Below are 26,528 nucleotides of genomic sequence, written 5' to 3'. Positions count from 1 at the left end.
AAATACGAATTGCTTGTTTCCATGGAGCACAAAAAGGGAGTTTGAAGATCAGAGGGTCCAGCTATAGCCGGACTCACACTACAGGAGTTTTTAAATCTTAACCGATTGTGAAATCTGGTTGCATCACGCACATATGGAGAATCTTCACAGATTTTCATCTTTCAGATCTCAAACCTGCACACACAACAAGATTTGAAAATCGTGGTGTATTACACACTACAAGATATTCTTAAGATTATCATGCCAGATTTAGCACCTCAGGCAATCTCACGAAGAAGCGGATGTAAACAAAATAGATACTGTGTCACGGCAACTTGCTGTGGACATCACATGAGGAGACATTATAAAGGCAGTTGTGTTGTTACTACATTTTGACCATCCGTTTCTTTCATCTCCGTCGTCCAGCTGCTTGTTGTTTCATGGTCGCCATTTCAAAAGTTCTGTCACTCCGTCTCCTTGTAGACTTGTCTTTGATTGGCTATTGTGGAAGTACTGATGTAATCATAGTCGTAATTTAAAATCCTAAATATCAAACATGTTTGATATTGTCAGGGCAGCCCTGACGTGTCCACAAGAAGAACGGGAGGTTTAAGATTTGATCTGTAAACGCCTCACATTACTAGATAATCTGGACCGAACATAGGAACCAGCTGATGCCCTGGACACGATTTATTTTCTCAGAATGCTGGGAGGGTAAATCAGTCATAAATCGGCCTAAAACTCCTGTAGTCGGAGCCCATCTTAAAACAAAAAAAGAAAATAGAAAACCAAGATGTGCGCTGTATTTCAAGTCTTCTGAAGTCACACAACAGCTTTGTGTCAGGATAGTCCGCAATTTAAGTTCAAACCTGACAACGCATCTTGACGCATCATTTAAATCCAAATGAGATTTGAGAGCAGAGAAGTTTAAAGTCAGTACGAAAGTGAAAATTCACTCTATATAGTTAGATCCTACTTTGAACTACTTTGACCTCGTTATTTTAAATCAAACTGTCATAAATGGATCTTTCAGTGAAAATTACGTGACGTATGCCAGGCTCTATGTTTGAGTGCAACATCCACATCTCAAAATCCAATCAATAAACCGATGGATAGAACCAAATCCCTGCCTAACATTTTCTTTTTTTGACAATCTATGACATTCAGATGTATTTCACAATACTGAAGAAAAGAGCTGTTGCATCATGAGTGAACAATGACTTTTTGGTCTATTTCTTACGCAAAGCTATCATTTACTTCAGGAGACTTGGAACATATAGTGCATAATGGCCTTTATTAGCTATTTCTTTCTGCGGCCCTCATACAAGTTTGAAACAAAATGAGGGCGAGTAAATAATGATAATAATAATAATAATAAACATGAATTTATTTGGGGTAAACTATTACTTTAAGATATAACACAATGCTTCCAAATGCTTGGCAACGTACATGTGCTTCCCGGGATAGGACTTAAGGTAGTGAAAAAGGAGAAGGCGGAGCTTCCATCATTTTTAGTAATTTCCTTATTACTTCTTTCCTTCCTGTTCACCGAGCTCAGAACGCTCGTAAATAATGTAGAGAAGCATTAATCGCCTGGCTGAGCCACTTAACGCTGCGTAATCCTTATGCACACACACACATACGTGGGACCTTCATTAGCGAGAGCCGTGGTGATGTTGTCAGTCCCGTCTCCTGGCAGACAGCATTTATCTCCGCTCGTTTAAGAGAATGTCACTGCTCGGGCCTGACACCTCGTCCTTACAGCTCTCGAGGTAGAGTGCGTGTATTGGAAGGTCACATGGTTCCCCGTTTTAGCCTTCACATCAGCATTAGTCAGAGGAGGCTGACACTTAAAGGAATAGTTCACCGAAAAATGAAAATTCTGTCATTATTACTTCACTCTCAAAACACACTGGATGATTTATTCAATATGTATGCAGTTGCTTTCCATCCAACGAAATATTTGTGTGAGGAAGAGAAGAAAATTTTAGTTGTTTTTCTGAATTAAAAATTGGAATATTATATGCAGGGTTCACCAATCTCGGTCCTGGAGGGCCGCTGTCCTGCAGAGTTTCGCTCCGACCCCAATTAAACACACCTGAACCAGCTAATCAAGGCCTCACTAGGCATACTAGAAACTTTCAAACAGGTGTGTTGGAGCTGGTTGGAGCTAAACTCTGCAGGACAGCGGCCCTCCAGGACAGAGATTGGTGAACCCTGATTATATGCATTATGCTAACAATGTTTTTTTTACAACAAAATGCCACTGGTTCTCACATATTTTTTGTTTTGTTTTTTTATATATGCATAAAAGCAGAATTCTGCTAAACATCTCCTTTTGGGTTTCACAGCAGAAGGCAATGATCATTTCTGAGGATATTTTCCTTTAACACATCCTTGATATTTTGCGTCTCTAGGCTATGAGAAACATTCTTTCATCAGTATGTTTAACTGCTGACTTGGGGATGGGTGATGCTATCAACCATTCCTGTTAATCTTCATAGTAAAACATGCGCATATACACTGATGATCGTCTGCCTAAAAGACCTTAACATTAAGTTGAGAGATTAACAGTCATTCACACCATCATAGTGTCCTCAAATGAACTTTCCACATTGGCAGAGAATCCTGTAATTGTAAAACATCAAGAATAGATGTTTATTCCTAACAGAAACGTCAGTGATAAACACCTCTTAAAGTGTGATATTTTTCTGCCCTGTAATTACACACTTCAAAGCCAAGTTGGGGAGTGAGATGAAAAATCAAGACAATTTAAATTCAGGTCAGTTCCTCACTCAAACTATGGATTATGTATTTTTATGTTTTACATAGCATGGGGGGAGGTTTGGATTTATAGTTGTATGGACAAGAGCTAACTGTTTTTGGGTAAACAATTTCTTAAATAGTGAATCTTAAATTTTGTAAATACAATAGGACCAACGCCATAGCCTTGGGGGACACCGTTTACCTGATACCTGTAAAGTTTACACAACTTTACAAAGTCAAGTCAAAACACAATGCTCAGCAAAAATCAAGACAATTGCAGTTGGTCGAGGGTAAAGCCATGCCCAAATGGAACGTCAAGTGGAAAAACAATCTCATATCTAAAAACAGTAATTGCTGTATAGTCTCGCTCCCTTGCTCAAGTGGGCAGGACACTGGCTGCAACATGCGGCAAGAGGAATGACAGAGGGGAACAGAATTCCCATCTCCATGCAGGGGCGGAAGAGGCAAATAAAGAAAGAGTGGGAAGCACAGCTCCCTATATTATCCGTCATGGATAAATAATACTCACTTGTTGCAGATCCAGCCCTCCCTGAGCCACTGAGAAAAGCGGGTGAGACGCAAACTCTGACGTTTCGAAAACCTTAAAAAGGCAAATAGGGGACAGAGACACAAACCAAGGCTTCATTCGCATGTCATTACTCATTAGTCTTACGAATATGCATATTTCGCATGTACATCAGCGGCAATTTTGCTGTTATTGCTGTCATTACCAAGCGTGATTTGAATACAGACAGAAAAGGGTTAATTAAGGGAGAAAAAGATGTTCTCTGATGTGAATCAATGAACATTAATTTCATTATTAGACATTAATCTTGCTCTTTTTACGACAGACACATAAATATATCAAACAGACGATGTATCATAAGTATGCACGTCAAAGTTTCTACCACTGCGATTAATTACACCATTGGCAAATGACTCCAAAGCACTTTTAATGGTGAGGAATATTCATGAGCCTGATTGATCTTAATGCTACTGTTATTCGTGCATAGGAGTGTTGATAATGAATAGCCGTGTCAACATGAATAAACATAACGGCCTCTCTACTCTCTTCTGGAGACGTGTTAGAGAATTATGTGAAGTGAATAACAGGCAAAACAATAGATTAAAGAGTGAAACAATAGACCTTAGTCCGGGTAGACGGCATACTTCATTTGACAGGGACGAAAACAAGGTTGTGAAGGATGGAAGCACAGTTTGTTCAATGGCCATTCAATTAAATCTGACAGCCTAGTTAGGAATAGCTAATAACACTTTATTTTACAGTGTCCTTGTTACACATGTACTTACTGTAGTAATAACAGTAGCTTATGCATAACTGCTTGCAACTAACCCTAATCCGAACCCTAACCCCATAGTAAGTGCATGTTGTTAACTAATATTTCTCAGAACTTAAATGTATAATTACACTGTAACAATGACACCTTAAAATAAAGTGTAGCCAAATAGTTTTACGAAGGATTTCGTTCAAATTTGGATTTATTCAATCAGGAATTCAATTATTTGCACACAAATTAGTTCAACACTGTAAAAAGTGAACAGTTGGATCAACTTTAAAAAATTACTTCAATTGGTAACACCTAAAGAAATTAAGTTTTCTCAACTTAAATGATCACGTTTTTCACGATAAAACGTGATAATTTAAGTTGAGAAAACTTAATTTCTTTAGGTGTTACCAATTGAAGTAATTTTTTAAAGTTGATCCAACTATTCGCTTTTTACAGTGAACTTGTGTTACACATGAGGTTCTTTGAATAGACAATGAATGTACTTCCATCCCTCAGCCTCGCTTTCGTTTGTGTCAAATTAAATATGCTGTTCACACTGAATAAGGTCTATTGAGGTTAGTATATTAGCTGCAGGTTTAAATTCAAACATGACACATGTATAAGCGTGTAAACTAATAAATGTAACTAAACATCTATATACATGTTTGCAATACTTACATGACTTCACTCCATGACATTAATAATAGCACACACAACAAGCAAGCTTCAGAAATATTTCATAAACACAGACTGCCCCCCACCAACCCCCTTCATTGATGGACAGACTCGTTTTATTAAAGGAAATAGAGGCAACATTCTGTCAGCTGTGTGGGGCTTTATGAAACTCTACTATATTAAGAATCAAATGAATATAAAGTATTTTCAGTGCACGCAGCATATTTACAGGTGGGTTTTATGTTTTTGGATCTGTTTAATCCCATTAATTATATTTGAGACAATTAGGCCTTGTTCCCACAGGCATCAAAAATCTTTAATTTTTTTTATTCTATTTTGTAGACTATACATTCATGCTTGGTAAAATACTGTAATGCAATACTGTAATAAGTTTTATGCCATGGTGAGAAGCCATAATTGACATGCACAGTGACAACTTGCTAATTTCCTCTGTAGAAGAAGAACCTATCTTGGCATCATGGTGACACCTACGTCATGACTGTCACAATCGCTGTAGCTGTAGCAGACATTGACGACACTCTCTGAACAAATAGATTCCAATTTCATACCTTGCAAAATGTCAGTTTGAAACAAATCAAAAACAAATCAGATTTGTGTGCAGTGAGAACAAGGCCTTGAAGGAATATAGTTTCGCCCCAAAATTAAATTTGACTTGGAATATAGTACACGACTTCTGGACCACTTTTTGTGATTGGTTTGTCATTTTTCAGTCATTCACTTTCAGTACTCTGGAAAAAGAGCTCTGGGATATTCAAAATTTCACCTATTTTTCACAGAAGGAAAAAGTCATGCAGTTATGAAACTACATGAGGGTGAGTAAATTATGAAAAAAAAAAAAAATTTTTTTTTTTTTTTTAAGTGAACTATTCATTTAACGCTTATTAAAGGTGCACTATGAAAGGTTTGCCCAGTTGAACCTTAAATGGGTCATGAATTAAAAACATCCTGTAAATTTTAATTTAAATTTTAATTGAAACAAAACTCAGAAAACGACTTATTTCAAATTCACATTAGGGCGTAATAGTGTGACGAAAGACCTCCTCTACAGAATCAAATCAACGCCTACTTCTACATCATCACATCTTTGGCCCCGCCCATTGGAGCGTTAGTGAGATGAGAAGAGAAGAGTGATACAGGATCACTGGACTAAAAATAACATTACCTTCCAAAGGATCCTAATGCTAGGTGCTAAGTGCTTATTTATTTTCAACTATGTGAATGTCTTTGTCTGATACATTTCACTGTGAATTCTTTGGTAAATCAGTCGTTATTTCGGCGCAGGCTTTGCAAACAGACTTTTACTGTAAGATATGGACCTGACAGTAATGCCACATGTAAATAACCGTGTTAATTTTATTTCCTGATCTGTGATCAGTGAATTCCGATGTAATTTATGTACAGTCAGACGTTCTTTGTCTCAAAATCGTTTAATGCTGTTTATGCATCAGTAAATCAAGCCAGTGACTAAACGGCCAACTTCACATTGTTTCTCTTAGTAGCATGAAAAAAATCTGTTATTTAAATTGTGATTAAATTATATACAGAAAGATTATATTATATACCCATCATAATCAACGACTCTTATTTACACCGTGTTTACACTGTTAGTTATGATGAAAACATTTGTGAGAGTGCAGAAATCGAGCTGCAATGATGAGGTTACTGCATTCATGCGCTCAACAGTCATGTCTGTCATCGGCTACAAGCTCATCGCTGCAACCTTTCATGCCAGGGGAGTAGATCTAAATATAATGCTATAATCAACACTTTTCATGATTCGTTAATCTCGACAGCTGTAATAGTAAAAACATAATAAAAGTTTTCAAGATGCGGATGAGTTCCACATGTAATACTTATTTCAAATGTAAAGATGTTAGCCAATCACAGCAGTGGGGGTTTACATATAAATCTCACAGCAGAAATGCCACTTCAAAATAGAGGGCTGAAATCAGGGTCGAAAATAGCCTTTTATTTCTAAATCTTGACAATTGCACCTCAGGAAACATAAAATAATTTTAAAATGCAGTTCATGACCCCTTTAAAACTGCAAGTTAATCACAGAGAATTGTATAGGTGATCACATTAGTTTGGTTTCAGCTGAGGATATGATGGATTGAGGTTTACCAGGTTACCAGTGGTTACAGGCGCTCAGTTTATCACAGTGAATGTCAAAATTTACATAAATAATACCTCTTGAGTATGAGAGTTTTCCACTGTTGTTTTAACTCATTGAAAACAATTGTTTTAAAAAAGATAATGTTAAAAAATGTATGAATTTGACAACCACACAAAGACAAATTATGTCAAGCTGACACTTACGGCAAAATCTGACCCCACAGCTTAAATTATATTTCATTATTTAAGAAGATTCATTGTGAATCGGGGTACGGCAAGGATATTGTTTCAAAACAGATTTTTTATGTACTTGCTTAAATAAATTTTGTTCATTTGAATAAAAAAATCAAAACAAACAAACAAAAAAAACATCTTTCATAGTGCACCTTTAAATGTTGCGATTTTTATGAGAAGAAAAGTGGGACACTTAGTATTGTTGATGAAAGAACCACATTTTGCCATGTTGATGGGTATTTTTACCTGATTTCCAGCAAGAAGAACTGCACCTGGAGCAGGACTGGGGCGGTACGGAATTGTAGCACCCTTTGGAGGAGACTGAAAACATAAAATAAAGCAATTGGTAACTTTAAATCAGGACTATACAGATTCAGCCATAGGTTTCTCTTACCTAAAGCAGAGTCATTTGGTCATATTATCTTAATGACTGGAAATGCTGACACGGTGCACAAATGCAACATGTATTGATCAGCTCTTCACTGGATCACTTAAAAGCATACCATTATCCTCTCACAGGAAGTCATTTGGCCAGATAATTTCGGAATGCTATTAATGCTTGCTCATGATATCAACTTGCAATGCAGAAAATGCAGCCGAACTTTGTTTTTTTCTTTGATGATGCTACTCTACGAGCCTGTTGTTCAAACCCAGATTATAACTTCAAAAAAATAATAAAATACATTTACAAAATGACTGTTAAATCTCTCTTGGCCCTCTGAAACAAGGTGTCATCTGGGCCTGAAGAATATCTTACAACACATCTTACACAAAACAACAACAGATAACTATTGTTAACTAACTATATCTGCTTATACAAAGTAATTTGATTAAAATGCCAAAATAAAAGAGGTCAGAATAAGGCCAAACCCTAAGAAAGATAAAATGAAAACCCAATGAAGCACATCCCCCATGCTTGCTCAACCAAACAAGAAGAATCTTTTTAAATATTCATTGGGTTACTTTGCATAATATGCATCCTGGAGCGGGCAGACAGTTGAGGATTCCTAAAATGGGGAGTGTCGCAGTCAACAATCTGGCCCTCATCCGGTCCATTAAAAATTAAACAGAACGACCAGGATGCATGCATTACAATCCACTGAATAAAAACGCTAAAATCTTTTTCTGAACCATTTATGAGCAAAAGAAAACCATTTGAGAGGAAATGCATTTCATGCTGTGGGAGATCTGAGAGAACACATTCAATAATCATTACTGTAATGATTTTTAACGTGCAGTTAGTTAGATCAAGTATCTTTGAAAAAAGTATTTGACATCTGCAAAAAGCAATAAAAATATGTGTTTAGGCTAGAGAAATGTATCGTATCCTTTCTTTTCAATGCCACTAAAGCTACTACTGAAAACCAGTATGCCGTCTTTGAAGTACAGAAGCCTTTGAAGTCTTGTAGATTAAGAATATCACACAATAGTCATCCACAACAGTTTTTCAAGGCCAGTGCATGCATTAAAATGTGTTAATGAAGCCAAATGAATTTGCTTGGAGTCAAATTACCTCCAGTATTACAGTGCAGATGAGCTTGACACACTGGATGATGGCGTCCTGACTGCCAGATATCGTCACGCCTCTCTCTGTGGAGTTAGGGAGCAGATCTCCTGCCACCTGTACCTGAGCCCCTGTTTTCTGCCACACAACGGAAGAACAGATCATTAGTACACTGTTTTACATAGGTCAGGTGTCAAATCTTGCTCCTGAAGAGCCAGTTTCATGCAGAGTTTGGCTCCCACACACCTGTCTGAAAGTTTCGAGTAATCCTTAAGACCTTGATTAGCATGTTTAAGTTCAGGCGTCTTTATTTAGGGTTGGTGATCCACCAAGAGCAGGATTGGCTCCAGCACGAAAGCTCAAACCAAAGTTTTGCTGACCTTTAAAGATGGTGCGGAAAGCAAACGCTTGTCTTATCATTTCGTCTGCGTCCATTGCAAATCACGCCGTTTTTAATTCCTTTTCAGCCTAATCTTTTCCGGGCCAGTACATCTATCTTTGGTTGTTTCACCAAGTTTATAATGAAAATGAAGATATCGGATATGGGGCACTTTTAAAAGAAGATGTAAGCTGGTCGTCAACAAAAACGGTTTACCTGGTGCTGCTAACTTGAAAGCCTCCAACCAAATAACCAACCAAACATACCCCGGTTTAAAACTTACTCTATTGCTTTGATTATTTGAATGCACTTGATATTCCCCTAACTCAAACAACCTTCCCATTGCCCACCCCACCCCCCTTCAACTGCATTACAGAACACTCCAAATTTAGCGTGACAGACCATTCACCATTACCTCATACCATCCTGACAGCCCAGAGACCATAAATGTAAAATAAATGGGCTTTTACTGGCATCCAAACCCATGAAATATGCAACAGCGCAAGTAGTCCTAACATGGACGTCATGGGGCAGAGAAAAGAAAGATAGGGATATGGAAAAGCACTCACCTCTCGGATCTCTTTGATTTTGGAGCCACCCTTGCCGATGAGGGAACCGCACTGACTGGCCGGGATGACCAGCCGCAGCGTAACTGGAGGCTTACTAGTGACTGTGCCATTCGCCACAAGAGCAGCCAAGTCCTTGAGGGCCAAACATAGAATGGATGACGTGTTAACTGAAAGTTGTGGTGTGACTTGTAAAGGATCTTTCAAAAGAGCAAATGTTATTCAGGGTGGTTTGAAACCAGGATAAAGATCTGGTTGGGCAACTAGAACGTTTCAGGTTTAAACCTGCAAGCAGTGATCCATAATCTATCACCATTATTCCCCTTTGAACAAGAGATTGAACCCCAGGTTACTCCCTGAGGGAACTGGCCATTTGATATGCTTCTTCTACCAAGACTGCTGCTACTGGATTAAACTGGATTTTCAAACAAAGGTGCAATATATGCAATATAGTATGTTTGCTGAGCTATCGAAATTGGAGTTGAGAGTTGTGACATTTCACTATCTAAAATGTTGTCTCATTATGCATTAGAACCACTGGGCAGAAAAAAAATCCTTAGTATTGAGCCTGGCATTCTTCAACAAGATTCGAGGCACACCATGAGTTAATCTGGTGATTCCCATTTGAATGATGTCCTCATAATTCACAAGGATCGTTAACGTACATTCTTTGTTCCCAGGTTTGAAAATGCCATTGTGCACCACTGACCCTTCATGGCTTTTGATTGCAATCTGATGAAACGTTCTTTACCAAAGTCACTTTAATCAATTTCTCTATTCAGAGTTTGCAGATCGATGTCCCCGCTAACAACAGGTTATAGCCGACTGCGCCGCCATCGAAGACACCCATTGATTTTTATGACCGAATTAAATGATATTTACCCACCTGTCATCCTCACTTGTCTCTATCAAGGTGTGACTTGTATTTGTAAGGTGGGATACATAAAAAAACCCATCAATAAGTTTTCTGAATGTCTGCATAAGACAAGTTGTATGAACCATACTTTTATGGTCCATTTTTATTGTTATTTGGTCCCTTTCAGAGCTTTACATGTGGTCACATAATCATTCAATGAAAAAACAGCTGCATAAAGATTTAAATGACATGAAAACCTTCATTTAACTCAACAATCCGAATGCCAAAATGATTCATTTTAGCTGATCTATCCCTTTAAGCAGAGGAGGACAACTTGTGTTCCACTCTTATATTCCTGGCACTACAAGAAATCAGCTTCAACGTCCATTATTCAGCCAGTGCAGATTCAGAGGCTCTCTCTTTAATTAAACCAGGTAATAAATATCAGCCTGAATCGTGGCCCACCACTGCTGCAATCAATTAGGGGGAAGCAGGAATCTTGCAGAGTTTGAAATGTAAATAGCGTGTGGCGTGTGCTGTCTCTCTGCCCATCAACCCAGACCTCACCTACGTGAGCAGAATGAATACGCCTCGAGTGGCGTCTCGGAAAGTAGAGCTAGCGAGTCTTTTTCTTCTCTGTTTAGTGTTTCCATCAGCGCTAGGGGTTTGAAGACGCTGTTGTTGTGTGCTTTCAACGTCTCGCCCTGAAACCTCCAGAGAACGAAGGGGAGGTGGAAAAAAGAAAACCGTGCATCTTTTCTTGCTGGAGTTTCAGGGGGAAAATAAGAGAAGGAATATCCAAATTATATTCTCCATTTCTATCTTGTCCTTCTTTGTGGCTTTCTGTAGTCTTTTCTCTGCAGAATTAGTAGAGATATTAATATGCCCCAGTCTTAATAACGGTGACTAAATCCCCTGATTCATTCTTAATGTTGGGGATCACACAAACCCTTTACCGGTCATACCTCTCGTCTCATTTAACAACCCTCCATAATAAAATATCAATTTAGATATTACACTCAGCAGATTTACTCTGTCTTATTAGCATATTATCTGTTGAGTAAGTAGGTCCTGGCCCAGAATTTATGACAATTTACAGTATAAGGGCTCTTGATCTGATGCAACTAAGGAGCTGTTTTAAAGCTGCAATCTAAAGCATATGCAACAACAACTCAGGGTTGAGAAGGTTAACCTGATAGTACAACATGTAACTGGATCAGATTTGAGTCACACGTTTACAGTTTATGTCAAGTTTAGGCTTGCAACCAGGGTCAGGAGCTTCTACAGCAGAGTTATTCACCTATCATTTCCCTCTGATTTTAAGGATAAGTTATAGGTAGGGTTAGGTTTATAGGTAGGGATAGGGTTAGGACTAAATTTTCAGACAAGAATGTTGTTCCAGGATCAACACAATATGTTGAACCAGGAACATGTCTGTCTTGGCAAAATCACTGTGACGCAGAACCTGATTTCACCAAGTGCACTTAGATCAACATATCTGTTGATCCTGGAACAACATTTCATTTAACCAATCAGATTTGAGGGACAATTTTACAGTTTAAGTCAAGTTTAGGCTTACAACCAGGGTTAGGTGCTTCTACATCAGTGTAATTCACCTGCCATTTAACTCTGATTTTAGGGATAACTTATAGGTAGGGTTAGGTTAAGGGGTAGGGATGCAAGAACTATCTTTGACTTTCAGATAATATAATGTGCAAACATTTCCGCACAAAAGAACCTTGTGCAATTATTATTGAATAGAATCTAGTATCTCATTACATTTTTAGATAACACTTTTTTTTTTTTTTTTCGAGTCTAGACTTTCACAGTCTTCTCTCAGCTGTCTATTCTATCGTATATCATCCAAAACTCTGTGAGACGTGGCTTTTAGATGTCATCCGTGTTCTCAGCTGACTGCAAGAGCAGCGAAAACATTCCGGATCAAAGCCGGGCCAGACCTCAATAGAGCTTCTTGTAAAATTCTACCAGTAATGCACATGATATTCTCGGCATAAACGAACCCCACAGCCACCTTAGGGGTTTCTATGGTGACTCTTCAGACTCTTCACACGGACTTGTGCGGCGGACAGGGAGATTCCTAACAGATGTTTAATGAATGGCTCCATGCCTTCTATGAAAGGATATCAAATACATAATGGATTTAGCAAGAGTGAGAAGATCCATTATTACTTGGTGGGTGTAGAGCTGACTTGCTTCAGGCAGACAGACACACCTCATTGACTGCCAGTTATATAACTCTACTGATGCTATTAATACATATATGAATGTGTGATGCATCTATATATGTTTCTATAAATGACTGTGTGTTTTCAGGTTTGCATTTGGTATTTACCTTTAACCCCCTACCGCATGGTGTGGCCATATAGCAACATACTCTTTGTGTTCATTTCCTTGCCACTGTCTCTTTAAAAAAACATTCTCTTGTTTTTTTGGTGGAATGAGAAGGCCTAAGTTCAGCCAATGATGTGCTTTGGTTAAGTCACATGACATGCAGTTTTTTTTTTTCTGTGGCACGATTTCTGACAGAACATCAGTAACAAAGAAGGACCAGGCCATATCACATACACAAAATGTTATGATGACATATTCACCACTCAAAAAAGTTTTTATGAAAATAGTTTTTGGTAAATCGATCAAATGTCTGTGTTGCCCAAGCGGCAACACTGTGCAATAGTGGAATAACATTTTTGCAATAGTTTAGCTAGCTAGAAAGGTCAGCTGCAATCTGTTAAGCTGTAACAATAACAACATTAATGCTAGTGATATAATGTTGATTAGTCATATGTTAAGGACTGTCAAGGCATTTGTATTATGGAAAAAAATCTAATTTAAATGGCTTTTTTTTTCTAAAAATGTCCACTATTGTATGTTGTTGCCGTATGGCAACATATCATAAACTACCTTACATAATATATATATATATATATATATATATATATATATATATATATATATATATTTTTTTTTTTTTTTTTTTTTTTTTTTTTTTTTTTTTTTTACAGCACTTCAAGTTAAGCCATTCTAAGAAAAGAAAAAGAGTCAAATATTTTTTTCTATAGGTCTATCATAATGAGTGCGGTAAATTAACTTTTTAATTTTACAATTTCCTCCAAATTTACTTAAAGCTTATCCCCACCAGTGTTCACTAAAATAGTTGCCAGTCAGAGGCAGCATTTTTGATCATATTCACAAAATTATCATATTCATAATCATATTCACAGAATATTATATTCTCTGCTATATTCTAACTTCATTCATTCTTTTTTTTTTATCAACACTTGGGTTTGAAACACTGACATTTTTTTCGGTAAATTTAGGCAGTTTTGATTTCTACGCTGTTGAATGTTTGATAATCGCATTAGCTTATTTGTGCATAAACAATTTTTCTCCACTGTGTGAAAAAAACCCCATACCCTTAAATAGGGCACTATTTGAGAGGACGGCCATTTCTAGTGCGAAACCATACTGGACGTTATCGAGTGCACTCATTCAATCCCATAATGCACTGCAGTAACGAGTACAATCAATGTATGCTCAGCAGCTAGAGAATACCCATAATGCACTGTGACGGTAGCTCCGAATGAATTCCCACGTCTGACCAGAAGATGGCGCTGCAGCTGAATCATCCATCCATTCATTTTACAAACCACTGGTCCAAGGTGGGTACAGCATAATATCATACAGGTATAAATTCATTTAATAGATTATTTAATAATTTAATTGTATACAAGCTAGTTTCCATGACAGAGTTCAAGATAAATCTTTTCATTACTACTGGAGGTGCCAGTTTGCTCAGTTTCAAATGATTATTAAACAGCAAGCACAAACTATGCAAACACCGGCACACTGTCTGAATTCACTCCTTCAAGTGGACTATATTAGTTGAGCAATGTAGGGAATAGAGAATGAGGGTAAAGGGGTGATTTCGAACACACCACTGGCTTACTGCTTTTTCTTCGCTTTGTTTTTGGATCCGGAGATTCTGTACTCTTTCAGAAGATTTGTAATAGCGCCCCCTACCGTATAACAGTGAAAACATGGACTGCCTGAAAAATTTGTCAATGGCGGGGAAAGGGTAGTTAAGACTGATAAGACTGCCATTGCTCGGAAAAACAGATCCCGCCCCCAAACTCATACCACTGGTTGAGTTAATGTTGCCGTCAGGCAAGAAAGTATTTGAAGTATATGACACACATTAGCTTCAAATGTTTTTTTTAGTCCCATCGCATTCTAGGACGTCTAGCGTTTTTCAGAGAGCTGTATGTCTCTTTTCAGTAAACGTTCACTGGCATCACCAAGGGAACGTAATGTGTAGGGGTTCAAATAACATTTCTGAGGCTATCCTACAACAGATAGGCACCCCGCTGCTATGGGACCGACTGACGATATAAGAAAACTACCCACAACTGTTTCATCCAGCTGCTCTTACAAACCATCACTCAAAATTGCTATAGTTCAAATAGTCCAAAGGAGTTAATCCTGACAGCTTTATTGCTGCAAATCGAACAGAAATTATCAATTTTTAGCGGATATTTGCAGAGACTGCTGGCAAAGTAATTATACATTGGGATTAACATCCATTTTTAAAAATAATTTGTTATAATGTTATTAAAAAAAAATGATACACAATAAGATAAGAATCAGTACAGTTTTAACGACGCAAATACGGTCAATTTTTTCATGGGAACATTTCTTTAATGTTGGCACATTAACATGCATGTTTATGTCATGTTTTATGCTTATTGCTCTGCATGATTGAATATGCAAGAGCAGTTTTGTTGTACTGACCTCTTCCAGTTTGATTGTGATCATAGTGAAGGCTCTAAACACACACTCTGTGGCGCCCGTGATGGTGATGATTCTCTCTGGGCACGAGCCTTCTGAGATGTTGATACGTGCACTGCTCTGTATGGATGGAATAGTGAAAGCACATCAATTAATGGGGTGTACACTGAAAAAAAAAATTGTGTAGAAATGTTCTACTTAGAAATTTCACAAATAATTAGTAACACATTGAATTAAGCATAAAATTATTAAGTATAAAGACAGATAGCATTTTCTTGTAAAATGTCCTCCAATGATCTATGTTTTACTTACAACTTCGAAAAATCATCATCATAATAAGAGAAACCTAAACATTATGCTTTTCCTTTCAACTCACTCTCTAAAGCATAGTTTTGCTCAAATACATACAGTAGGTGAAGCAGTGGCCTTGCATTTTTTGTCCTCTAAAATATAATATGCAGAAAGTGTGTTTGTGTGTGTGTGTGTTTAAAGTGGGCCTTTTGAAATATGTGCCTTAGAAACGTTTTTTATTTTCTGCATTTTTCAGCACATAAAATATTAACAAAAATATATTTTCTTTCTACATCAGGTGGGATGCCTGCAGTACTTGAACCACCAACTGTTATTTTACACTGCAAATTGGGAAAAACACCTTAATCCATAATGAAGGTGCACTAGGCAACGCAACAAGAAATTTAGTTTTAGTTTCGGTATTCAACCTTGCGAAAAAATAATAAACCACAGCACATTCCTATCCAGACAAGATTAGATTTCTCAGAGGACGCTCGAGAAAATAGTTGGCAATTTGTTCTGTTTTTGTGTGAGAAAAACACAGGCGTGTTCGATTCGGATGGGATTAAACTCAAAGTACGTCTATGAAACACAAATTTACCTGACCTCCTCAGGGAAACTAGTTCTGCCCACATAGGCCTTCTGTTAGGTGTGCATATCGCGTGTGTTCTGTCCAAATGTGTGGATCTCCAGCAGAGATCTGGACTGGGCTGAGTGATTCATTTTCCTGCAGAGCTTTGACTCTCAGCTTCACTTAAACTGATCTCTCTATCAATCATGCACAAATGCATGCAAATGCAACTGTTTATCGGCGGTATAATTTACATATTTAATGCAATTTATGTATAATGTACAGTATATATATGTCTATGGATTTAAGCCAGATGAGAGCTGTGCGTGAGCCCAAGTTCATTTGTGTAGCGCATTTCCCACATGACAGCAGTTTTTTGTTTCGCTTTAAATAAATTTGTTTAGGCTTGGCATTTATAATAATTGTTGTTGACTAGAATTTATGTTTGTTTTATACTTTATTTTTAATTCCTGCTCTGTTCTGAATACCGTTACATTAAAAGGATTTGTTAGCAAGGGGACGTTTATTGTTAATTGTAAATGTTTCACTTTATTATTACCGGTAATTTTTGCTTTATTTCTGAATGTAATAATAAACTGTGATTTATTCAACAATGCAATTTTGACCTGCTGTGACTTAAACTATAGTTCAGGTATGACTTATTTTCCAGAAAATATTTTAGTAATATAATGTTGGGCTGTTTGTGGTTTGAACTTTGCAGACAAAAAGACAAGGTATATATATATACACACATATATACACATACTGTATATATATATATATATATATATATATATATATATATATATATATATATATATATATATTTAATAGAAGTAATTTACCTCAAAAACTACAGTTCTGTCATATTTTACTCAAGTCCCTGGTAACCATATGTTTTTGTTGTATGGAATACAGAAGTGTGAACATTCTTCAAAATGTCTCCTTTTGCATTCCACAGAAGAAAGAAAATCATTTGGAATCGGTGTGACATGGGGGCGAGTACATGATGACAGACTTTCTTTTCAGGAAGAGCTTTTCCTTTTCCTAGTTATAGCACTGAACAGCAGAGAAAAACATCCAATTGCAATATCTTCTGTTTATGACATCTATCGGGCCCAGGATTGACCCCTGTGGTGTCCCAACTAATGCAATCGAAAATGGCTCATGTGCAGGCTTGCGTTCGCAATTTCCACCCTCAAACCATTAATTAGGTAGAAGAAAACAGTCTTTTTGTCATTTTATGTTGTAAGGAAGCAAAAACCTTTAGGTAAGGGTGCAAGCGAGCTAGAGAATAAAAGACGATGTGTGCTTTTGTTAGCTCATGAAGAATTTCTACTGATCATCAGTGTCAGGAAAAAAGAAAGTATATTCTCCGAGGGACAAGCTCACCCACGCCTGGGTTTTTCTCCCTGGTAACCCACTTCAATCTTTATCCGGAAGCTATTGTTATTAGCAGCTACCTTGAAAATACCAACGCATTCATATCAAACTAATGAATTAGTGTTCGCAGCGTGTGCGCTGTCATGTGCCCTTGAGATGAAAGGCTTCATTTAAATATTCATGTCTTCTGCAGTCTTTCAGCTTTAATGTGGCGGACATCAACTGTTTTGAGGACGTATGTGGGAAAAAAGGTCTTTTTTCCAGCATGAAACCACATTTATGCTTAGAATTCCATGTGGCGCTAGCTTCAAAGGAACGCCGTATGTTCTGCATGCATGATGCATGCTGGGAAGCTGAGAAAGACAACATCTACGAGTAGCATGTGGCTTACCTCCTCTCGTATCCTTTTCACCGTCTCTCCTTTCTGTAGGGGGAGAAAAAAGAAGATCATAAAGCACTCATTGCCTTTCTCTCATGTTTGTTTGTGTGATATGTTGTTTCCCCTGAGTGACTGTCTTTCACAATGGCTTATAGTGGAGGATAAAGTGAGTTTGACTAGTTGAACAGATAGCTGAAATTAATATCAATTCTGCTTCGCTACACAGCAATATGGCATCTGCATGCATAGGCCTCAGGGGAACAGGTTTTCCAATCGAAGACTCTGCAATTGGACTGACTAGGGAATCAATAGTCCATGAATCACTTAGATAGCCCCAGATAGTGTCTCGCTATCTCAGACACAGAAGCTAACGTGTACGGCATAGCCATGACTGCAGATCCGAAGATCTGCTTTAACACACTTGACTGGCGTTTCATTGTCTTTAGATGGGCTAAAAGGATGATTGGATATGTCATAACAGAGGTGAAGTGGGACTTGGGTGGTTTTAATTTATCAAGGAAATTGAAATTTCACATGAGATGTTTTCGAGACCACCCATCTTATAAATCTACCCTTAATGCCAATAAAAATGTCATGCCACAAAGTTCTTTAAAACTGCTGACACCATATTTCATTTGATTTGAACAAAAACAAGGCTGTGGAAGAAAACAAGTACAGTTTGTTACAATATGTCGTACAGTAGCGTACTTGTGTGTTGATCATTTGGCCAATGAAACTTAAAAAAAAAAAAGTCATTAATTTTGTTAAAGGAGAACTCCGGTCAATTTTAACATTGAGCTCATTTTTTTGTACATTTGGAGTGCTGTCAGTACAGAGAACAACGACAAAAATCGGTGTTGCCTACATCGTGTTATCCTCTTTTTAAAATTTGCACCCTGTTGACTTCAATGAGGCAAGTTTTAAACCTGCTTTTAGCCTCTTAACATCCTTGATGTGTCATTACAAGTGCACAGCCATGTGAGTGATTCCTTCAGAGTGAACACGGGTGAGTCTGACTGCAGTAGATGTGAAAGATATTAATAAAAATGATGTTATTTCAGCCAGCGCTCATACCTGTATTTACTTCCTGTTTTCGGTCAAAGTCCATAGTAATCGATTGTCGAGTTCACGCGCATTGGTTTAGTACCTATGATCATGCGCGTGAACTCGACAATCGATTACTATGGACTTTGACCGAAAACAGGATGTAAATACAGGTATGAGCGCTGGCTAAATAAATATCATTTTTATCCATATCTTTCACATCTACTGCAGTTCTCCTTTAAGGTTTTGGTATTCATCAATGTAGGGTTGTTATAGTTAACCAAAACTAAAACCATATAAAATAATATTTAGACTTATTTCATTTGTCATTTTCATTTAGTTTACCTTGATGTACTAAAATAACTAAAAAGTAACTATATGTACATGCTAAAAAAATAATATAAAGGACAAACACAAAATAAAATGACTAAAACTTTAACGAAAATGTAAATGAAACTGAAAAATATGAGAGAAAAAACTCATTCAAAATATTAATATAAACTATAATAGTATCTCAATGATACTAAAATCTACCTTTAAGTTTTTCATAATTTTGTACATAAAATGTATTTTTGTCAACAAAATTTTGAATTTTAGACATTTTCGTCAGAAGGCTAAATCTATGACTACAACAAAAAATGAAATTGAAAAATCAGTGTTTCCATGCATAACGTTAATATTTTTTTTATTTTTTTTTTTATTTCAATTCATTGCAACAATTTATGCAAGAATGATTTATGAACAAAGAAGCTAGCATGAACAAAAACAAGGCTGCGGAAGATGCCTTGCGTTTCATGAATGACGCCAACTAAACGACTACATCTGTTACTCTTTTTTTATTCATGTCATATAAAACATTGTCAACTGTGGCCGAGCTCTCTTTCTCCTTATAATACACAATTAACTTTCATTTCTTTCTCCTGAAGACGCATTACGAATAGTAATCGACTCTAGATAGCCCTCCCCCACGAATATCTCCAATGAAGATTTGTGATGGAGAACCACCGGTTAACAGCACAGATTTAGTCTAGGACTGTGTTTAATCTATGTCCGGGAAACCAAGCCTTGCTATATTGATTTCACAGTGAGGAGATTTACACCACAGGCCTTCATTCATTTACTATGCTTCAGAGAAGAAACAAGAGAGGGAAAAAGAAGACAACAGAGGATGTCAAAGTCATCGTTTAGCTGTTCTTATACTGGAACGTGATTAAGCATTACATGATCATCATTCCACAAATGTCACCCAAAAGCCTTGGGACAGCTGCATATTAATTCAACCCACGATGAGAGACGTACCATTTAAATTGGCCCAATGAAACGACTAACTGTGGCATAAATTAATGCATCAAACAGATGAGGGCTTTTTAACTTTTTCTTTTTGATACAGCAATGTTACACTTTGATTTAGGAAATTTGCCAGTACTGGGAACTACTGCCAGAAAGATACTCTACACAAGTATTTAAATGCAGACACAAATGCCTGGCCAACGAACAGAAACGGCGCATAACCTCGATACTCAAGGGGTGATAGAGTTATCAATGTGTTATGACTCAGCTTGCTAGATATAAACAAGGTTTATTTTGGTCAACAGATTAAATTATTGTTCTGCCATGATAGTAGTTGGTCAAAAAAAAATGTAGTAGAATATAATGTAAGAGCTAACGACAACTATAGCGCCCCTTGTGGCAATGCTGAAAATGAAACGCACATGATGAGCGATGCTAACTACATTTTTTTGCTTCGCTGCTGTGGTGAGCAGGACGAGGCAAGTGGCGTGATTAATGCGCGACACACCGGTCTCGTATCTCTCACGGAGGAGCGGAGCGACGGAGGAGAAGGAGGAGCGATGGCAGTGAAGGATGAGAGAGGCCAGGCCTGGATTTTACGTTGTGCTTTGTTTATGTTTTATTATGTGGCAGAAGTCATTCGTGAGGGACTTCTGCCTTTACTTTTGTTTTGTATTTGTTTTATTTTGTTATTAAAAGTCTGTTGATTGTTCGCCAGTTCCCGCCTCCTTCTTCCAACAACAACATACTGCGTTACAGCTGCAAGTGTCAGAACACAATATAAAATATAGTTTGTGTAGCAAGGAATGTTTACTTGCAACTTGTAACTATGGTTCGTTACTGTTCGAAATGCTGGCAATTTCATATAAATTCATGCAATCTCATTTGTACATTTTCGTACAATCCGGTTACACCCCCCTGATGGTTACATAGGTTTAGGAGTGGACCTTCATACCTAGGTGTTTTGCTTCGCCGTGATAGTAATTGATCTGAAATCAAAAAGTAGAATATAAATTAAGCTAACTACAACTATAGCACCCCCTGTGGTGACGCTGAAAATGAAATGCACACGATAAGTTACACAAACTCAATGTTTTTGGTTCACTGCGATTCCAAGTGTCCGAATGAAATATGTATCAAGGAACATTTACTCAAGCGGCCAATAGAGTTATCAACAAGTTATGATTCAGTTAGCTATCTATAAACATGTTGACGGATTAGCTAACTTTAGCAAACTTGCTCAGCCAGATTGTCTTTAAACTGTTGTTCTGGCATAATAGTAGTTGATCTGAAATCGAAAAACCGACTGTAGTAGAAAATATTTTACGCTAACAACAACTAAAGAACCCCTTGTGGCAACACTGAAAAGTTTGTCTAAAGGCCTGTTCACACCGGGACGAATTTCGCGCGCGATATTCACCGACGTTTAACGCCTCGTGACTAAACAAAGGGCGCCAATGTGAGTGTGCACACCGGCGCGAAAAACGCCACGCGTAAAAGCATCATTTTTTAAAAAGCGCCTCGGGTTCGTTTTTTTGGTTTGACGCACCGCGTCAAAAACTATCCGACCAATGAGATTGGCGCTTTTGTTCACGTGTCTGGAGCTTCTGAAGTTACAGTAAAACACAACTTGGGGGCGCTCAAACACAAAACGGTCTTGCCGTGCACACATACGTAACGGCGAAGAAGATATACACCAAGTAGCGTCTACACTGCCGGGAAGAAATAAGACGAGGAAGATGCAAGGCAAGATGAGTGTAAAGCTGCTGGTCTCGTTGGTGTCGGAACATAAAGAACTATATGACAAACGCGACAGCGACTACAAAAATCTTGCTAAAAGAGAACTGTTATGGAGTGGTTTCTGTTTTACATTAAGCGCCATCTAATGTCAGGGAATGAATTTGCATGTTCACTCGGCTCATCGTCAGCGAAAATCGCTTGGGTGTGAACACAAAAAACACGTTGAAAAACGCTGGCGAATAACGCGCGCCGATATTCGTCCCGGTGTGTAGGGCCCTTAACAAGGAACGTTTACTCAAGGGCGATAGACTTATCAACGAGTTATGATTCAGTTAGCTACCTATAAAGCTATATTAGCACTCTAGCACTTGTGGCAGCGCTGAGAATGAAACGCACAGGTTGAGCTACTGCCTTCCCAAAAGTGTCAGAACACAATATGAAATCGAATTTGCGTGGCAAGGACATTTCCATTCACATATTTGCGTTAGAATATGTTCAGGCTCTACTTGTTGCAGCTAGGCTCTATTTTATCGATCGATCAGATCCCTGCAACAGGAAGTGCAGCCAAGCTTGTTCTTGATTTATTGTTTGGATGTTGTGATCTGAAGATTCCACCATTTAGGACATTTCAACATACTTTGTTTACTTTTCGATTCTTTTTGTGCTAGACAACAGAGTGCACTGTGTTTTCGAGAAGACGTATTTGCAGCAGCGGAGACCCCTGTGGAGCTCAGAGCGGGTCTGTGTCCTTCTGTCTGGCTCTGGTCCTGAGGCCAAGCTCTGGCAAAGGCCTAGAGACCTATTAGCAGGCCAGTTCTGAAGAGAGCTTTGTATCGCAAGAGATTAATTTAGAGCCAAATAAATGCCAACAACTGTGTGTATTTGTGTTTTGTAGCTCCAGGACCTAGAGTTGGCCGAAGTAGGGAAACAAAAATCCCACAAAAATCATCTCATCAGTAGCTGACACACTGTTTACTAATCATTGTGACATCTACATTGGGCCTCTCCAAGAGATTGTGCCATGTTTAGACAATTGCACTCGCTCTGGGGATAAACAGAGCTAGATGTAGAATTTAACAATGCAATATATCCAGATCATTAATACAAATGATTTACGACTAGTCGCATTTAACAATCCATTTGCTAGGAAACATCAAGTCTTGTAGTGATACACTCTGTGGGTTTCTAATCTGCGGTTTTTGGATCGTAACCTAAAGGTTTGTGAGAAAGATTGCAAGAACAATCTAACACAGAGGGAAAAAAAACCAAACCCAATAGTGACATAAAATCTCAAGACGCATCCATGAAATCTAGTAAGTCAACAGCAGGGACAACGGGAACAAAAAGAATCGCTCACCTTGCCTATGATGCTGCCGACCTCCTGTGAAAAGAGAAGCAAAGCAAATGTCAGCTTATTGATTAGTGAGCTCACTCCCCGCTCATCTGTCTGTGGGTTTTGATGAGGTAGGCTGGGTCTGGAGTATCTGTGCACTCGGGATCACATGGAACCATATTAGATCAGGGCCCTCCAGATTCCGGAAGCACTCTGTACCTTTTAAATGTCCCATCTCAGGTTTAAAGTCAGCACAAGATGGTGTTGATAACCCATTTGATTAATGTTACCAAAAAGTGCGATGTCTATGAACAAATCTATCAGGTACGAATTGGATTGTGTAAGTTGTCACCGTAGTGATGCACTGATTAACTGTTCAGAAATTGTATTGATTTCATGTTGACTTGAGTTAAAGGGTTAGTTCACCCAAAAAATATAAATGCTGCCATTAATTACTCACCTCCATGTCTTTCCAAGACTTTCGTTCATCTTCGGAACACAAATGAAGATATTTCCGATGAAATCTGAGAGCTTTACGTCCCTCCATTGACAGTCTACGCAACTACCACTTTCAAGACCCAGAGAGGAAGTAAAGACATCATAAAAGTAATCCATGGGACTCCAGTGGTGTAACCTCAATTGAGACGCGAGATTTCATTAAATTCTCTCAGATTTCAACAAAAATATCTTCATTTGTGTTCCGAAGATGAACTAATGTCTTACGGGTTTGGAACGACATGAGGGTGGAGTAATTAATGACAGAATTAAAATTTTTGGTGAACTATCCCTTTAAAGTATGCTTGACAAATGGGCATAAAAATCACACCCAAAGAGTATGAAGGCACATTTTAGGTTGTCAGGTGGCTCAACACCCTCTTATCACAATTTAGCTATTTAACATTTTGGTGAATTGGTGGCAAATTCGTATAAATTTGTACAATCTCATTCATGCGTTTTCGTGCGATCTGGTTACGACCCACTGAAAGTATTAGGGTGGACCTTCATGCACTCTTAAAACCATGTTTTTCTTATGTTATGAACAACATTTTGATAATCTAAAGAACTTTTTTTTCCACTATAAAGAGACTTTTGTGCATTGGAAAGGTTCCATGGATGTCATAGATTCCTTAGGGAATGTCAATGCTAATGAAGGACCTTTATTTTCTAAAAATCATACTTTTCTGTACAAATCTATTCTACAAATTCCTACCCAATCTGTACCCCATAAAAGAGTTATGTTTTCTCATGAGATTGGGTTGGGTTTCTTTTGATTTTTGTTATAACTGGCTGAAAAAAGTTTGAAGGATGATGTCATGCACCACTTATTAAGCTGTGACATCATGTATGAATGTTTCTGGAAAAGTTTTTAGCAAGGATGTGTGCTTTGAGCTGCCAAGAATGTAAGGGATCACTTAAGTCTTGAAGGATCTCTGTTTATCCTCATTGAAAGATCAAGTTACAATCTGTTGATGAGAATTAAGGTAAAATAAATTGGCACATAAATCATATAAATGTGGCAGTTTATTAACGGTTCATTATGTTTTCATTGGTTTTTCATGACTCTTTTTAATGACTCATTCCTTTTTAGAGATATGCAAATGAGAAATATCAAGGAGTTTTAGGCACGTGGTAGGAAATCTGTCACTGGCAGCTGGCTGACAGTTAAACGAACATGTTGACAACACTGTAATGACATGGCAATGAAATCTACAACCATTTGTTTACTAAGAACTTGAATTCAAGTAGATTCAAAACATTTGGAAGAAGTAAAATACACTGAAGAATCTAGTTGCAAATAATCATGGCATGATTTCCACACTGTTTTACACTAAACGAACATATGGACGAATTATCTAATTAATAGTTAATCAGAAATGTTAATTTTTATTTAATAAATGTACTTAAACCAATGTATCAATACACAGTAATATATGATGCATTCATTCTATCCAATTCAGGTTAAATCAGAGATTGTATTAAAACATCTCTGTATTGACAGGTTGAGCCACTGAGAGTTGGTGCGAAACTAGTCTACTGACACTGAGTTTAAGATGTTTTCATTAGAAGTTTTGGCACAAAGCAGTATCATTTTGAAATGTGCATGTCGATGTCGGGTTCCTACTCCCAGTGTTGTCTTGCATTGAAAATACTAATCGTTTGTGGTATCTATGTGTGTTTACCTTTCCGTGCATGAGCAGCCGGAGAGTTAGAGTGACATTCATGCCTCCATCTCCAAAATCCTGCTCACAGTTCATCCTGACGTGGGATTCAGACCCAGGGAGACGCATGAAAGATGCTCTACGGATGATGGAATGGGCAGGGAGGGGGGGAAGCAGGACTCTCTCCTTCCACTCACCACTCTGGAAAGACAACACAAAACATATGTCAATAACTTAAAGTGCCCATATAATGCTATTTTAAATGTTGATCATTTGGTTTTGAAGGTCTCCTACAATAGATTTACATGCATCAATAGGTTAAAAAACACTTTCATTTTCTCATAATATGCATTGCACATCACCTCATTTCTCAAAGCGTTTAAAAATGGTTCGTTCAAAGAAGTCTCTCTAAACTCCTCCTTTCTGAGAGTCTACTCTGCTGTGATTGGTCAGATGGCCAGTCTGTTGTTATTGGTCTACTCTGCTGTGATTGGTCAGATGGCCCAGTTTGTTGTGATTGTGTACTCTGCTCTGATTAGTCAGATGGCCAGTCTGTTGTGATTGGTCTACTCTGCTCTGATTGGTCAGATAACCCAGTCTGTTGCGATTGGTCTACTCTGCTCTGATTGGTCAGATGGCCCAGTCTGTAGTGTGTGGTCTACTCTACTCTGATTGGTCAGATGGCCCAGTTTGTTGTGATTGGTCTACTCTGCTCGATTGGTCACATGGCCCAGTCTGTAGTGATTGGTCTACTCTGCTCTGATTGGTCAGATGGCCCAGTCTGTTGTGATTGGTCTACTCTGCTCTGATTGGTCAGATGGCCCAGTCTGTTGTGATTGGTCTACTCTGCTCTGATTGGTCAGCTGGCCCAGTCTGTAGTGATTGGTCTACTCTGCTCTGATTGGTCAGATGGCCCAGTCTGTTGTGATTGGTCTACTCTGCTCTGATTGGTCAGATGGCCCAGTCTGTTGTGATTGGTTTACTGCTTACAGCACGTTCCAGAAAAAAAATGCCTATTACCATACCTGAATTTTAGCTCTGGAGCTTTTATACACAGTGATACAAACAGTAACAATGGCATTGCTTATTCTGTATCAGTTCCAGCCAGAATCTTCATTCTTTCAGAAGTGCATGCAAAGTGGATTCAC

General features: G+C 38.0%; 1 protein-coding gene across 5 annotated transcripts in view; it reads right to left on the bottom strand.

The window, feature by feature from the left end:
• Positions 1 to 26,528, bottom strand: part of pcbp4 (poly(rC) binding protein 4) — an 84,734-nt gene that overhangs the window by 14,476 nt on the left and 43,730 nt on the right. For 3 of the 5 annotated variants that reach the window (XM_079889918.1, XM_079889922.1, XM_079889920.1), the window contains 8 exons: positions 25,402 to 25,581; positions 23,246 to 23,269; positions 17,827 to 17,859; positions 15,194 to 15,310; positions 9,532 to 9,663; positions 8,593 to 8,721; positions 7,326 to 7,400; positions 3,275 to 3,346 (listed from right to left, as the gene is read on the bottom strand). In XM_079889918.1, the coding sequence (XP_079746044.1) occupies positions 3,275 to 3,346; positions 7,326 to 7,400; positions 8,593 to 8,721; positions 9,532 to 9,663; positions 15,194 to 15,310; positions 17,827 to 17,859; positions 23,246 to 23,269; positions 25,402 to 25,509 (690 nt within the window). In that variant the 5' untranslated portion in view covers positions 25,510 to 25,581. The remainder of the gene's footprint in view (positions 1 to 3,274; positions 3,347 to 7,325; positions 7,401 to 8,592; positions 8,722 to 9,531; positions 9,664 to 15,193; positions 15,311 to 17,826; positions 17,860 to 23,245; positions 23,270 to 25,401; positions 25,582 to 26,528) is intronic. The other 2 variants (XM_079889919.1, XM_079889921.1) reach the window with 1 other exon arrangement.

This window comes from Squalius cephalus (assembly GCF_949319135.1).
Source record: "Squalius cephalus genome assembly, chromosome: 13".
Taxonomy (NCBI): domain Eukaryota; kingdom Metazoa; phylum Chordata; class Actinopteri; order Cypriniformes; family Leuciscidae; genus Squalius; species Squalius cephalus.
This window is presented reverse-complemented; position numbering and strand designations above follow the sequence as displayed.